The sequence below is a fragment of the Stenella coeruleoalba genome, assembly GCF_951394435.1.
Source record: "Stenella coeruleoalba genome assembly, chromosome: 5".
Lineage (NCBI taxonomy): Eukaryota > Metazoa > Chordata > Mammalia > Artiodactyla > Delphinidae > Stenella > Stenella coeruleoalba.
In genome coordinates, this window is record NC_137150.1 from 15,415,063 (window position 1) to 15,427,889 (window position 12,827).

Sequence of the window (12,827 nt, forward strand, 5' to 3'; positions counted from 1 at the left end):
GTCCTTATTATATGTCTGATGTATCCACATCCTCTACATCTTCAGATGCAGCTGGCATCTAGCACTTTGGGACACTGCTGAATATTGCTGGGTGGGAAATGAAACCGATATGGGTCTTCTAAACATTGGCCTGTGGGTGATATGAATTGACAGGCATGTTTATTACAACTGGTAAAAGCACTGCTGGTTTGAAGTAGTGACCTTTCTAGCTGAAATTAACTGGGTCCTTTCAATGACACTACTTGTCTATGAATGAATACACTTTCCTAATAATTCAGAGAAAACAGAATTTTTTAAAAAAGCACCAAATCAATCAGCTGGAAGGGATTTCATGAAGCACTTTCTAGATAATGAATCACAGCACAGTAAGACTTCACAGATATATGACTAAACGTCTTGAGCAGCTTCCAAATTCTTGCCCATCCCATCTGCCACAGGGAAGTAAGTGAACTAGAATGGGAAATTTAGCAAATGTTATGGACGGGCTATTCAAAAAACATTCACATAGACCCTTCTTCCTGCTCTATTATAGATGCTGTTAAAGCTAATAATTTGAACTCCTAGCTTTTACCATGACTAGAGGTGGCCGTGTGATACACTTCTGACCAATAATATGTAGGTAGAGTCACTAGGGAGGGCATCCCTTCTCAATAAAAAGATGGCCTCTTTGGGAGGAGTGTTCTTGCCTCTCATTATTTGTTAATCTTCTCCTGCCAGAAATGTGTATGTGACACTTGGAGATGCAGCAGCCATCTTACTATCATGAGTTCAAAAGTTTCCATAGAAATGGTGGAACAAGACCATTAAAAGTGGATAAAAAGCACCAAACTTGGATTTTAGTATTGGATTGTCCAATGATTGAACTTAGCTTCTATGACAATGATTATCAACAAGGTGATATTTTGCCTGCCAGGTCACATTTGGCAATGTCTGGAAACATTTCTAGTTGTCACAACTGTGTGAGGGGAAAGCTACGGCATCAAGTGGAATAGAAACCAGGATGCTGCTAAACATTCTCCATTGCATAAGACAGCCCCCAACAACAAAGAATTATCCAGCCCTGGGCTTCCTTGGTGGCGCAGTGTTTAAGAATCCACCTGCCAATGCAGGGGACATGGGTTCGATCCCTGGTCCAGGAAGATCCCACATGCCGCAGAGCAACTAAGCCCGTGAGCCACAGCTACTGAGCCCGTGCTCAGTTTTATCTTTAAAACTGTTTTATCTTTTAAAAAAACAGTTATAAAGACTAAGTAACAATAGCAGAAGTTGCATATTTATTAAGTGAAAAAATTCAGTATACAATAGTGTAGGCATTAAATGACTACTACCATTTAAAAGGAGAAAGTGAATGTAAGCGATTGTAACAAAGCGATGACAGTAGTTGTATTGAGTATTTTATGTGAATTTGTTCCTGCCTATTTTGCAAAGGTTACTCAATGTGATTATGCTATCCTTATAGTTTGAAAAATATTTTTTTAAGTAATTAAAGGGAAGAAGATTAAAATACTCAAATCAGTGTTTATTTCTCTAACATTTATGAAGTTTCTTCTTGGCCTTACAGAAACCTTAAAGGCTAATGCAATAGCTTATGCAATTGGATACCATTTCTATTGAATCATCATGTCAGCAACATTCCTTTTCTAGTTCTTTATATCTCCCTATATATAGAATTCTTGTAGTTCAACTCATAGGACTATTCCTCTCCAGGGTTTTTTGTGAAAACATCAGAACTACCTGCAACATTAAAGAGATGGCGTGAAAATTTGCCACTGTAAAAGTCTGTATGTTTTAGATTCCTGTGGCTGCTATAACCAATTTCCAAAACTGGGTGGCTTAAAACAACAGAAATTCATTCTCTTACAGTTCTGGAGGCTAGAAGTTCAAAAACTGACATCACTGGGCCAAAATCAAGGTGTCACAGGGCTGCACTTCCTCTGGAGGCTCCAGAGGGAAATCTCTGCCTTTTCCAGCTTCTGGTGGCTACAGGCATTCTTTGGCTTGTGGCTTCTTCACTCCAATCTGTGCCTCTGTCTTCATATGTCCTCCTCTGTGTAATTTTCAAGCCCCCTCTGCATGTCTTCTGTAAGGATACATGTGATGGCACTTAGGGACCACACAGATAATCCAGGATAATCTCCCCATCTTGAAATTCTTAACATAATCACATGTGCAAAGACCCTTATTCCCAAATAAGGTAAAGAAAAAGTTCCAGATATTAAGATATGATATCTTTGGAAGCCAGCATTCAATTTACTAGAATATTATATAAAGAATATATAAATCTAATTACTAATCTCATCAGATAATCTGAACTTCCATTCATACCTAGCTAGAAATTAAAATCTGGTGGGATCATCCAGTATCTAAATCCTGGGAAAGTAGAGTGAGAGTAAAGAACCTATTATCCTACTAAATGAAATAAGCATGAAATGAGAAATTTGGGGAAACTAATTTTTTTAAACACATCAAAGTGTTTTTTTAAATTGTGAATGGACCAATAAAATTTGTTTTACCTCTATCAACATTTGAATACATAATGGCCCTTTATATCTAAAACTGGAAAGCTTAACATTGTTTTATCATATTGCAGCAACTACGAAATGTTCTGAAAACTAATTTGAGAACTTAATCTTAATAGCACAGTTCAATAAACATAGACTGTGAAATTACTAAAAAGGCAGGACTGTACTTATTTTGAGTTGACTAAGAAGCTGAGAATATCTTAATTACCTTTCCAATTAAAAGATATTTTAGCAAAATTATGAGAGTACACAAATAATTAAAGCCCTAGAGCTTTCATTTCTTTTTCCCATTTGGTTAGTTTAATTCTTCAGATTTAATTTCGGAATAACTCCATCAAAGGTTTAGATTTTGGGGTACTTAACATATGATAACTGTTTTTACATTTCTGTTTTTGGCCAGGAACACTTCTATATCTAAACATTAATTTTCATAATACTTGAAATATATTTGATCTTCAAGTTTAACAGCCTTTAATGCTACTAATTTAGTTGCAATTACAGATTCCCCCCATATCCAAATGTTAAGCTAAAATGGGGTAAAGTGGCAAAGCAATTGCCTTAGGACACTTCTTGCTAACAGATGCACAGACTAAATTGAGATAAAGCACAGATACTCATACAGTTCAAAGCTTTGTGGCTTGAGGCTGAAATGCTGAGTGTAGTTCCCAGGAAAGGAGCTTGGTGGTGCCACTCTCACCACTGCACAGTTCAAGGTATGTGTTGCGTCTGTAAGGGCTACTGCAAAACAAACACTGAATGCTATTTTCACTTTTCGTCTTTTTTCGTAAAAAGGAAAATCCTCTTCGGATTTTTTTCAGTTAGTTAGCAAAAATGGGTACTAATGTAGGTCTTTTGTAAAAGCGAAGTGGCTTTAAAAATCGAATACCTGTAATCATTAAAACCTACTCAATCCCTTATCAGAGAAATGATTTGCAAATATCTTCTCCCATTCCATGGGTTGCCTTTTCACTCTGTTGATAGTGTCCTTTGACGCACATAAATAACATGGCACTATTTTAAGCACAACTCATTTTATCTTCATAACAACTCTATGAGGTAGGAACTATTATTATCATCCCTATTTTACAGATAAGAATACTGAGACATAGAGGGTTTAAATAATGTGACAACATCCCCCATGGTAATGACTGAGCTTAGATTTGAGTCTGTTATGGGCTGAATGTGTCCTCCCAAAATTCGTATGTTAAAACTTTACCCCTCAATGTCATGGTATTAGGAGGTGGGGCCTTTGGGAAGTAATTAGGATTAGATAAGGTGATGAGAGTGGAGCCCTCACAAGTGGAATTTGTGCCCTTATAAGAGTCATGAGAGAGCTTGCATCCCCTCTCTGCTTTCCTCCAGGTGAGGATATAATGAGAATTTGGCAGTCTATAACCTGGAAGAGGGCTCTCACCAGAACCAACCATGCTGGCACACTGATCTGGAACTTCCAGCCTCAGAACTTGAGAAAAGCCACTCAGTCTCTGGTACTTTGTAACAGCAGCCCAAACTAAGAGCCCATGGGGGTATCCCAGAAACACTATGTCTCACACACACTTCTTTTTTTTGTTGTTTTCTCAAATTTGAATTCATCTTTTTTTTAATTTTTTAAAAAATTATTTATTTTATTTTTGGCTGCGTTGGGTCTTTATTGCTGTGTGCAGGCTTTCTCTAGTTGCAGCAAGTGGGCCACTCTTCCTTGCGGTGCACAGGCTTCTCATTACGGTGGCTTCTCTTTGTTGCGGAGCACAGGCTCTAGGCACCTGGGCTTCGGTAGTTGTGGTTCGCAGGCTCTAGAGCACAGGCTCAGTAGTTGTGGTGCACAGGCTTAGTTGCTCCGTGGCATGTGAGATCCTCCTGGACCAGGGCTCGAACCTGTGTCCCCTGCATTGGCAGGTGGATTCTTAACCACTGCGCCACTAGGAAAGCCCCCACACACACTTCTTATAATGGACATCAGTGACCTCCTGATCACCAAATCCAGCTATCTTTTCTTAGTCCTCATTCAACTGCCTAATTTTTTCTCTATCATTTAAAATCATGACCCTTTTTACGTGAAACTTTCCTTCTCTTGGCTACTACATTTTTCTTGGTTCTCCTCCTATTTCCATGAGATAGTTACATCTCCTTCTTCAGTCTTCTATGCCTTTGTTCATGCTCACAAGTTCAAAGACCTTACTTCAGCCCCCCTCTTTGCTTATTCTACATTCCCCAGGAACCATCTTTCCTCTGTTATGGGTTAAATTGTGTCCTCCAAAAAGATGAAGTCTTAACCCCCAGTGCCTGTGAATGTGAACTTATCTGAAAATAGGGTCTTTTCAAAGGATCAAGTTAAGATGAGGTCATTTGTGCAGGTTCTAATCTAATCTGACTGTGTCCTAATAAAAGGGCAACATTTGGACACAGACACAGACATGAATAGAGGGGAGACTATGTGAATACACAAAGAAAATACAATCTACAAGCCAAAGAACACCTGAGCTACCAGAAGCCAGGAGAGAGGGATGTAACAGATTCTCCCCTCAGGCCCTCAGAAGGAACCAACCCTGCTGATACCTTGATTTCAGACTTCTAGACTCCACAACTGTGAGATGATAAATTTCTGCTGTTCAAGCCACTTAGTTTGTGGTAATTCATTATGGCAGCCCCAGGAAACTAAACACTTTCCAAGGGCTTAGAGGCAACTATTCTGTGAACAGTCTCAAACTCACACCTCTGGTCCTAATTTTCCTTTTGAGTTCTAGGTGTATTGTATCAACAGCGACTCATGACTATGCAACCATGATCCTGCCTTTCCAGAATATTACTCTTCTCCCATCTCCCTTCTTTCTCACCTTTGGCCCCCAACTTAGCAACCTTTGTAAATGAGATATCTGTGGCCCCAGCCACCCTGGCTAAAAACCACAAAGTCACCTTTGAGTCCTCATTTTCCACCGCCTTGAAGCTGTCTCTATTTCTGTAATCCAAGAATCATGTGTGGTCCATTAGTTTGGGAGACTAGTATCAGGTTCCCAGACTTGGCAGCCATTACATCCCATGGTCCGAGCCTGATAAAAGGATTGGTGGCACTTTAGCCAAATATTGGGATGCAGACTCAAGGAATCCTTGCTGTTCTCACAGATGATATTATGACCCAGTATCTGGGCAGTGGCTTTGTTACGACCTATTTAAATACCCAAAGTTTTGCCTAGCATCTTAATGTACTTAAACCTGGGGCTTTCTGCCTGAACCCCAGACCAGAGGCTGGAGTTCTGATAGCTGCTCACAGATGTCCTTGAGATCTAAGCTTCCGACCTCGCTCAGATCTGGATTACCCATCATGGCACCTGACCACCGGCTAGGACACCACTATTATGCCACATCAGTGATTCAGGCTCAGCTTGATTGTCTAATGTAGTGTCCACTGTCCATCTTTTTTTCTTAATTAGCTCAAATGTACTTAATAATTTATAGTTCACAGAGCACACAATGTATTTCCTTATTTAATCCTAACAGCCATAAAAAAATCCAGAACAGTGAAAAGTTAAATAACTCACATGAGCTCGTGTAGTTAGCATTTGTTGCGTCAATGATCAGATTTAAGCCTCCTGTCTCCAAATCCCATGCTGTTTTCTCTTCACAACATTGCATGCTCCTGCGTTCCTGGAATCCACTGGCCAGAAAGAACTTCTTTCCTGCCTATATCAGCCCCACGGGGGCCTGTAGCTCCAGATCCCTACCCTCTCCTCATCTGCCCTTGCCCCTGCTGTAGATAAATGACCCGTGTTCTATCATATCCAAATATTTGACAGATAGCTGATTTTTTTTTTTTTTTTTTGGCGGTATGTGGGCCTCTCACTGCTGTGGCCTCTCCCGCTGTGGAGCACAGGCTCCAGACGCGCAGGCTCAGCCGCCATGGCTCACGGGCCCAGCCGCTCCGCGGCATGTGGGATCTTCCCAGACCGGGGCATGAACCCGTGTCCCCTGAATTGGCAGGCGGACCCTCAACCACTGCATCACCAGGGAAGCCCCAGATAGCTGCTTCTGAAGTGACCTTAAGACCAATGATCCCCCTTCTCAAAAGGTTGAAAATGATTTAAGGAATTGCAAAACTACTTAGTACCATAAACAAATATGCGAGCTGCCAAGTGTAAGGGAAACATAATATTCCTACGTAGAAGACACATTTTCAGAGGAATTTTTAAAGATGATATATGAGATTCCATGCAGTGCCAGTGTAAGCTGTAATCGTAAGAGGAAAGAGCAGAGATACTGACTTGAATAAGTGGCCAGCTAGGATGAATTTCTCTCCCCAATTTTTTGTTTACTTTTCCATTTCAAGATGATGAATGTTAATCTTTTATTAATCCTCTCTTACTCAATATTAAAAGATAGCATGATGTCTTGTGTGTGCCAGTTTCCTGCCCTGGCCTGTGAGATGCTGTGCATATGGGGAAGAACACGGGCTCTGATGCAAGACTGTCTGAGTCTTAGCCCCCCATGATTAGCAGTGACCTTGAGCAAATTACTTAACCTCTCTATACCTTATTTTCCTCACTATAAAATGGAGCTATTAATAGTATACTTGCCGCAGTGTTGTTGGAAGGATTAAATAATTAATGTAAGTAAAGTGCCTACAACAGCACTTTGCCTGTGGAACTTGCTATTTAACTATTTGCTGTTCTATATGTACAGGAATGAGGAAGTAGCACACCCAAATCACTGGAGGAATCATTACTACTGGTTAGTCAGAGGAGATTTAAAAATGAAGACTTCAGAAAGCTCACACTATTAGTGCCATGGAATGTCTCCATCCTCCCTCTCATACAACACATGTAAATAATTAGTTTCTATAAAAGACTATCCTTTCAATCTATTAAATATGTGCGACCCTTATAGTATTAATTAGAAGATGCCAGCCACCTTAGACTTAGAGTGAACAAATTCTGTTGCAGAGAAAATAGTTGGTCATTAAGAAAGAAAAAAAACATTGGCAATGGGTATAGGGTCAGAACAGCCTGCCAAACACAATTTCTTGAAAAAGATGAGATGAAGGCCCATTATAATTTGTCTCCAGTGGCCCACTTATAACTGTTAGAAAATTCAAGATCTGTAATAAGTTACATCGTCCTGTGTTTCCTTTTGTATAATCTTAAAACTTACAATCTGAGTTAACTGTCACAGAAGAAAATGATTAATCAAAACAACAATATAATTGTACCACATCTTGTGCTTCTGAGTTACTTCTTTACAAAGAAAAAACAGTGTTTCCTATGATAGTGTCAAGTTATACAGACTCCTTAATAATATAACATATACAGAATTATCCTTATTGTTAGATCTACTCACTTATCAATTGTAAAAACTAAGCCTGCAATCAGAAACATTTTAACAAACTGTATTATTTCCATAGATTACAATGTAACTTAAGAAATTAAAATATGAACACTATTTAGAGATGCAAAGTAATGTTATATAAAAACAAAGCTGACACAATTATATCAATTATCATGTAAAGATTATATAGGTAAATTGTTAAGGAAAGGAAAGAGCCAGGAAATGTATTAAATTATCTATATTTGTAGGTATAAGGGTCTATAGTTTTTTATCATATGCCTCATACATTCACTTTTTAAACAAATCGTGACTGAAAATGAGTGTCACTTTTCAAAACCCTATGTAGAGTTACATTACAAGAGAAGTAACCACCATAAAATAAAGACCAGGAATAAGAATTTATTTAAAGAGGGAAAAAAAGGAGATATTGATCAAATGAAATTTCACTGTCTTGATGAATTAATTTCAAAGTTTCCTTGTGATCTTGATCTACAGAATGTTGTGATACATCATTACCATATGCAGCTCTCTTAACAGACCACATAGTAATGCTGGGAAAGGCCGATTAAACTAGTTCTTTTTGGATTGTTAAAAGCTAGATTGAATGTCCAGTGGTAAGACTCCTGTTCTGATAAACTCTTCTTTATCTAAATACCTGCCTTTCTCCTAATCTCACTGACTCAGCCAGCCCTGAAGATAGCAGCTGTGCCATCTGATAGAAGATAAACCCTTGTGCCTGTTTTCTACCCTTGTTGAAGAAAACCTTTGAATTTGTAACTTGGGCTGAAGATACTTATCAAACAATCTTTAGTTGCCAGGAATTCAAAAGTGGGCCATGGCGGCCACTGCTGGAATCTGGTCTCTCTGCTTCTATTTGCTTAAAAAAAAAAAAAAAAAGAAAAAGTATCAGCACGGAATACTTAAGCAAAGTTTAGTGCACTTAACCAGAAAGATCCTGCAATACCTTCTGTAGGAATTTACTGCAACTATGTAGCAGGCCTGCTGAAGAAAAGCTGTTCAAATGTTGCAGATAATGCCCTAGATCCCATTACAGTTCTAATTTCATTGAGGCTCTGGATTCTTTGAAAATAGCATGTGTTAACACAGTTTCTAACCTAACTACACAAAGTAGATTTTGCTTTTGAGAAGTCAACTCAGAGACCCAAGGCCGATACAAAGTTAAACTGACATTCTAAAGTTAAACTGATCCAAACTTGTTTTAGGACTTTTTTTCCCCCAAGTTTTTTAAATGCACCTCATATCACAAGAAGTGTTAAAAAAAAAAAAAAAAATTAGCTTTTTAACATTCATTTCCATTAAAAAGAGATTTTTTTTTTTTTTAAAGGTTTCATTTCCATGTTCCAAAGACCCAAAGATCCTGGAGTTAGAGTGTTTTTACCCTCAGTTAGGCCAGTGTAGCCAGTGGGGAATTATTTTCAGCAATGTTTTGTCCCCAGATTTTGCTCTTGCCTGCAGTTTGTCTCCCTAGGCTACTGTCCTGCTCTCCCCTCCTTCATCATATTTAAGCTCCCTTGGTTGGAACATCAAACTAACCTGACTAATAAATCAATCCATGTTGGTATCTGAAAGGACCCCAAGAAATACAAATTCAACTGGGCTCTTTCTAAACTTAGTAACTTTTTCCCTGTACTGCTGAATAATTGTACCACTTTCCTCCAATAAGAACTTCCCATATTGGCAGTCAGTGAGTCATTTATTTTCGGTTCACTCGTGACCAACTACATTTATTATTTATTTTTCTCCCCAGCATCTAAAACTCTTGGTCTCCTTCCTCTATTAATATTCAGCCAACATTTATTAAGAACCAAACATGATGCAAAGTGTTGAGGGCTGAATAATTCAGAAATGATAGCCAAACACCCTACAGTATAAATAATGCATAAGTAAATAGGAATGTTTCATGAAGGCAAGACCCACGTCTGGTTGTCTTTTTGGCTTCCTCAAGGGCCCACAGTTTCCAGGTTATGAACACATGTTTTAGACTCATTTAAAAATTAGTTTGTATAAGACGGCGTACTAGGAGGACGTGGAATCTGTGTCTCCTCACGACTAGGGCACCTACCAGGCACCAGTGGGGGACTACAGACACCTAAGGGGACAGGAGGAAGCCCCCAGCGACCGGGTAGGACATGGGGCGTGGGGAGAGTGATGGGGGAGGAGAAGTGGAGGGGGGACAGGACTGGTGCCCCTGAGGGGAGGCTGGGGGAGGGGAAGGGATCCCACGCCCGAAGGGGGAAACTGTGGAACCATCGGGAGGGCAGAGGATCAAAAGGGAGCATGGCCAGGTTTCCCCTGCCCACATGGGCCCCCAGGAACCTGCTGAGATCCCGGGCCTGATTCTCTGCCCACCAAGGCCTCTTCCAGCCATGTGGGTCTGGAGGGAGTGGGAGGGAGGGAAGGGCGAGCAAAAGTAAAGGCCAGACCTATGGGACCGGCACCCCTGAGGGGCGGCTGGGGGAGGGGACCCCTAACCACACACGGTTAGGGGTCCAGCGGCGACCCCTAACCACCCACGGTTACGGGTCCAGCGGCGACGGGGGAGACCCTGGGGAAGATGGTGGGGGAGGGACGTGGAGGCATGGAAGGGAACGGAGCCAGTGCTTTCCCTGTCCACATAGGAACCGGGAAGCCTGTTGGGCTTCTGGGCCTAATCCACTGCCCTTGGAGCCTCCCTCCTGCCGTGCAGAGCCCAAGCCCCGCCCCTACACCCCCACCCAACACCCCACCTCTACACTCCGAGACCCCCTCCAACAAGCTGGGCCTAAACCCCACCCACACACCCTCACTCAGGGCGCTACCTCCAAACTCCGGAACTCCACACTCCAGAGGACCTCCTTCTGACGTGCTGCCACTCCCCTTCGGCGCAGGTCCCAAGCAGAGGCCCCGCCCCATGCTTGAACGTCACCACTCCCACCCCACCCTAAACCCTGCCCCTGCCTAAACTCTGCCCCCACAGCGAAGGCTTTTTTTTTTTTCTTTTCTTTTTTCCTCTTTTAGATAAGGGTTCAGTTTTACCTTGTTGATTCATTGTTGTTGATTATTTTATATTTTTATTTTTCCTAATAAATCTTTTATTTTCCTAATTTTATTTTTTATACTTTGTTAATGTTCTCTCCTTTTGGCTTGTACGCCCCCCACCCCAGTTTTTTTTTTCTTTTTTCTGTTGCAGTTTTATTTTACATCGTTGCAGTTGTTTCCATTATACTTTTATTTTCCCTAATATATTTTTAATCTTTCTAGTTTTATTTTGTTTTTTATTCCATGATATTGTACCACTCCTTTTTCTCTTTCTTTCTTTCTTCTTTTTTTTTTTTAACTGCACCACAAAGCTTGTGGGATCTTGGTTCCCAGGCTGGAGGTCGGGTCCGAGCTCCTGTGGTAGTGCTCCGAGCCCAAACACTGGACTAACAGAGAACCTCAGACCCCAGGAAATATCAGTTGGAGTGAGGCCTCCCAGAGGTTCTCAACTCAGCACCAAGACCCAGCTCTATCCAACTGCCTGCAAACTCCAGTGCTGGAAGACCCACACCAAACAACCAGTAAGACAGGAATACAGCACCACCCAGTAAAAAAAAAAAAAAAAAAAAAAAAAAAAAAAAAAAAAAAGAAATGACAAAAAAATTTGTAACAGACAAAGGAGCAAGGTTAAAACCTACAAGACCAAATAAATGAAAATGAAATAGGCAACCTACCTGAAAAAGAATTTGGAGTAATGATAGTAAAGATGATCCAAAATCTCCAAAACAGAATGGAGAAAATACAAGAAACATTTAACAAGGATCTAGAAGAACTAAAGAGCAAACAAACAGTGATGAACAACACAATTACTGGAACTAAAAATACTCTAGAAGGAATCAATAACAATAATTGAGGCAGAAGAATGGATAAGTGAGCTGGAAGATAAAATGGTGGAAATAACTGACAGGGAGTAGAATAAAGAGAAAAGAATGAAAAAAACTGAGGACAGTCTCAGCTCTGGGACAACATTAGACCCATCAACATTCGAATTATAGGGGTCGCAGAAGAAGAAGAGAAAAAGAAAGGGTATGAGAAAATATTTGAAGAAATTATAGTCAAAAACTTACCTAACATGGGAAAGGAAATAGTCAATCAAGTCCAGAAAGCACAGAGAGTCCCATACAGGATAAACACAGAGAAACATGCCGACACATACTAATCAAACTATCAAAAATTAAGTACAAAGAAAAAATATTGAAAGCAGCAAGGAAAAAGCAACAAATAACATAAAAAGGAATCCCCATAAAGTTAACAGCTGATTTTTCAGCAGAAACTCAAAGCCAGAAGGGAGTGGCAGGATATATTTAAAGTGATGAAAGGGAATAAACTACAACCAAGATTACTCTACCCAGCAAGGATCTCATTCAGATTTGATGGAGAAATTAAAACCTTTACAGATAAACAAAAGTTAAGAGAATTCACCACTACCAAACCAGCTTTACAAAAATGCTAAAGGAACATCTCTAGGCAGGGAACACAAAAGAAGGAAAAGACCTCCAATAACAAACACAAAACAATTAAGAAAATGGTAACAGGAACATACATATCAATAATGACCTTAAATGTAAATGGATTAAATGCTCCAACCAGAAGACACAGATTGGTGAAACAGATACAAAAACAAGACCCGTACATATGCTGTCTACAAGAGACCCACTTCAGACCTAGGGACACATACAGACTGAAGGTGAGGGGATGGGAAAAGTTATTCCATGCAAATGGAAATCAAAAGAAAGCTGGAGTGGCAATTCTCATATCAGTAAAAATAGACTTTAAAACAAAGATTATTACAAGAGACAAAGAAGGACACTACGTAATGATCAAGGGATCAATCCAAGAAGAAGATATAACAATTGTAAATATTTATGCACCCAACATAGGAGCACCTCAATACATAAGGCAAATGCTAACAGCCATAAAAGGGGAAATCAACAGTAACACAATCATAGT

At 40.0% G+C, this 12,827-nt stretch overlaps 1 protein-coding gene across 1 annotated transcript in view; it reads right to left on the reverse strand.

The window, feature by feature from the left end:
- Nucleotides 1-1,026: 1,026 nt before the first annotated feature.
- The window catches only part of LOC307187074 (uncharacterized protein), a gene marked incomplete at its 5' end in the record, with an annotated part of 156,449 nt that continues 144,648 nt past the window's right edge, over nt 1,027-12,827 (reverse strand). The window contains one exon of the mRNA XM_079922818.1: nt 1,027-2,080. Within this exon, the coding sequence (XP_079778944.1) occupies nt 1,916-2,080 (165 nt within the window). The 3' untranslated portion in view covers nt 1,027-1,915. The remainder of the gene's footprint in view (nt 2,081-12,827) is intronic.